The sequence below is a fragment of the Buceros rhinoceros genome, unplaced genomic scaffold (assembly GCF_000710305.1).
Source record: "Buceros rhinoceros silvestris isolate BGI_N320 unplaced genomic scaffold, ASM71030v1 scaffold8969, whole genome shotgun sequence".
NCBI lineage: Eukaryota > Metazoa > Chordata > Aves > Bucerotiformes > Bucerotidae > Buceros > Buceros rhinoceros.
The window spans coordinates 60,684-62,660 of NW_010432168.1; the positions used below are offsets into that span (position 1 = coordinate 60,684).

At 47.6% G+C, this 1,977-nt stretch overlaps 1 protein-coding gene across 1 annotated transcript in view; it reads right to left on the minus strand.

Annotated features, from left to right (window-relative positions):
* Positions 1–1,298: 1,298 nt before the first annotated feature.
* The window catches only part of FAT4 (FAT atypical cadherin 4), a gene marked incomplete at its 5' end in the record, with an annotated part of 131,916 nt that continues 131,237 nt past the window's right edge, over positions 1,299–1,977 (minus strand). Inside the window, one exon of the mRNA XM_010143675.1 lies at positions 1,299–1,971. Coding sequence (XP_010141977.1) covers positions 1,299–1,971 — 673 coding nt within the window. The remainder of the gene's footprint in view (positions 1,972–1,977) is intronic.

Below are 1,977 nucleotides of genomic sequence, written 5' to 3' on the forward strand. Positions count from 1 at the left end.
GGTTCTACTTCAACCTAAAACTTTAGGGCATTTGGGACGAACAGTAAGCTACATTAATGAATCTACAAGTAGTTTCCCCTCATATCTGCTCCAAAATGCTAGAGTGCAGTAATTTTCTATACAATAAATAATTCTTCCAAGTTTCCGTCATAGAAAATCATATAATGCAGAAAATGCCACTCCAAGGTCACAAAGGCTAGGCAGTGCTTTAATAATAATTACGATAATACTTCTTTATAGTGCTTTACAATGCCTAAGCACTTCAGATGAGTTAACTAATTAGTCCTCACAACAGCCCGTGAGGCAGGCAGACAAGTGTTTTTCCTACCTTTCCGTAGCAGAGATGGGAAAATGAAATCTGGGGAGATGCCCAGACCGCAGCAGCAGCACAGCCAAGATGAGAGGACAAGAGATGGGGAAATCGAGGGGTTCTTCCATCGCTCCGGTTGTTGATCGTGCTGCTGCTGCTTGGCTGGGCTGACAGATACCAAGTGCTCCCCTACCACGGGAAGCACTGAGCGGGGGTGGGCAGGGCCCAGGGTTTAGCATCCCCAAATATTTCATAGAGATTCAGAAGCTCTCACACAACTTTGTCAAAGTGGGAAAAACAAAAACAAAAACAAAACGAAAAAACAAAAAAGGAAAGAAAAGGGAAAAACTCAAATAAAGAAGCTGAAAAGAAAAAAACTGCTAAAGTGCTGACTGGCTTGAGCTGCTTCTAGCACCTCTTGCATGGAATAAGACTTACAGCACTGTTGCCAGCAATTATTCAAGCTGATTTCATCCGTAAAGGTACATGTGAGCAACTGCGGGATACGGTAACTACGGTCTGAAACACCTTACGGCTGAGATTCCTTCATTCACCACCCTTCCCCCACACACTTCTTAAGGAAAATTAAATCCTCAATACCCTTGCATCGTAAAACATGTTAGTAGCTGCAGACAATATACACATCCTTCACAATTAAAAAAAAAAAATTAGTTCATGTTCAGAACAAAGCATTATTAATTTAAGAATCACAAACCGAACAATGGTACATAGGAAACCCTTTCCGAAGGCTGCATGCCAAACATCCTGTTTTCAAATACAATGCATGCAGGAGAAATAAATTCATCCAAGCGTAATTAAATTAAAAACATTTTAAGTCTCTTTCAGCAGCATCATGGTTATTATTTTTAAAGTCTCCTCCGACCAAACTGGCCTGGGGTTCAAATGCTGACCTCTGCTTTTCTACAACCATATAATGGTTTGATCGATCCCCATGGCTTTGCACCGTGGCAATATCAGGAGTTAAAGCCTATACATACTGTTCTGCTTCCCCGTCCTTGGAAAGAGGCTTCGTTGTACCACCTTTGCTGTCTTCACTCGCTGCTGCTGCTGCTGTTTTTTCAGGAAGCGATGCCAAATCTTTGAAAACATCTACATAATGCCCGAAGCCCGGGCCCCAGTTCAAGAGGTTGTCCCAGTTGAAGCTTCCTGCTTGTGGCCCCAGCTTCATGGGCAGGGAGCTCTCCCCGGCACTGGGGGTGGTCGCCTGAGCTCCCACCGGACCCCCCTCACCTCGGCGGCCAGGGTACCGCCGGGGCTTCAGCCTGGCGCCATAGTTGTCCTCGTCATCTGCATCGGACTCATTGACCTGGGATAACTTGGGCATCCTGGAGGTGTAGGCTATGGGCTTATCCCTGTCGTACTCCATCTCCGAGCAGGTAAAGGACTCGTGGGAGTCGCTGTCGGAGGAGGACTCAGGCGCAGGAATACCATCGGCCGGGTTCCTTGTCCGGGACAAAGGCCTTCTGCAGTCCTCCTCAGAAGAGGACCGGCCATGGTCTGCGCTGCAGATGCTGGGGTTTCTGGGGCGAGGGGTGTTCAGTCTCTCCACCTCTTCAATAGACAATCCCACCGGAGGAGCAGACTCCAGAGGGATCTGCCCAATGGGCTGCTTCAGGCGGCTTCCCGGCCGGGAACCGTGGCTCCCC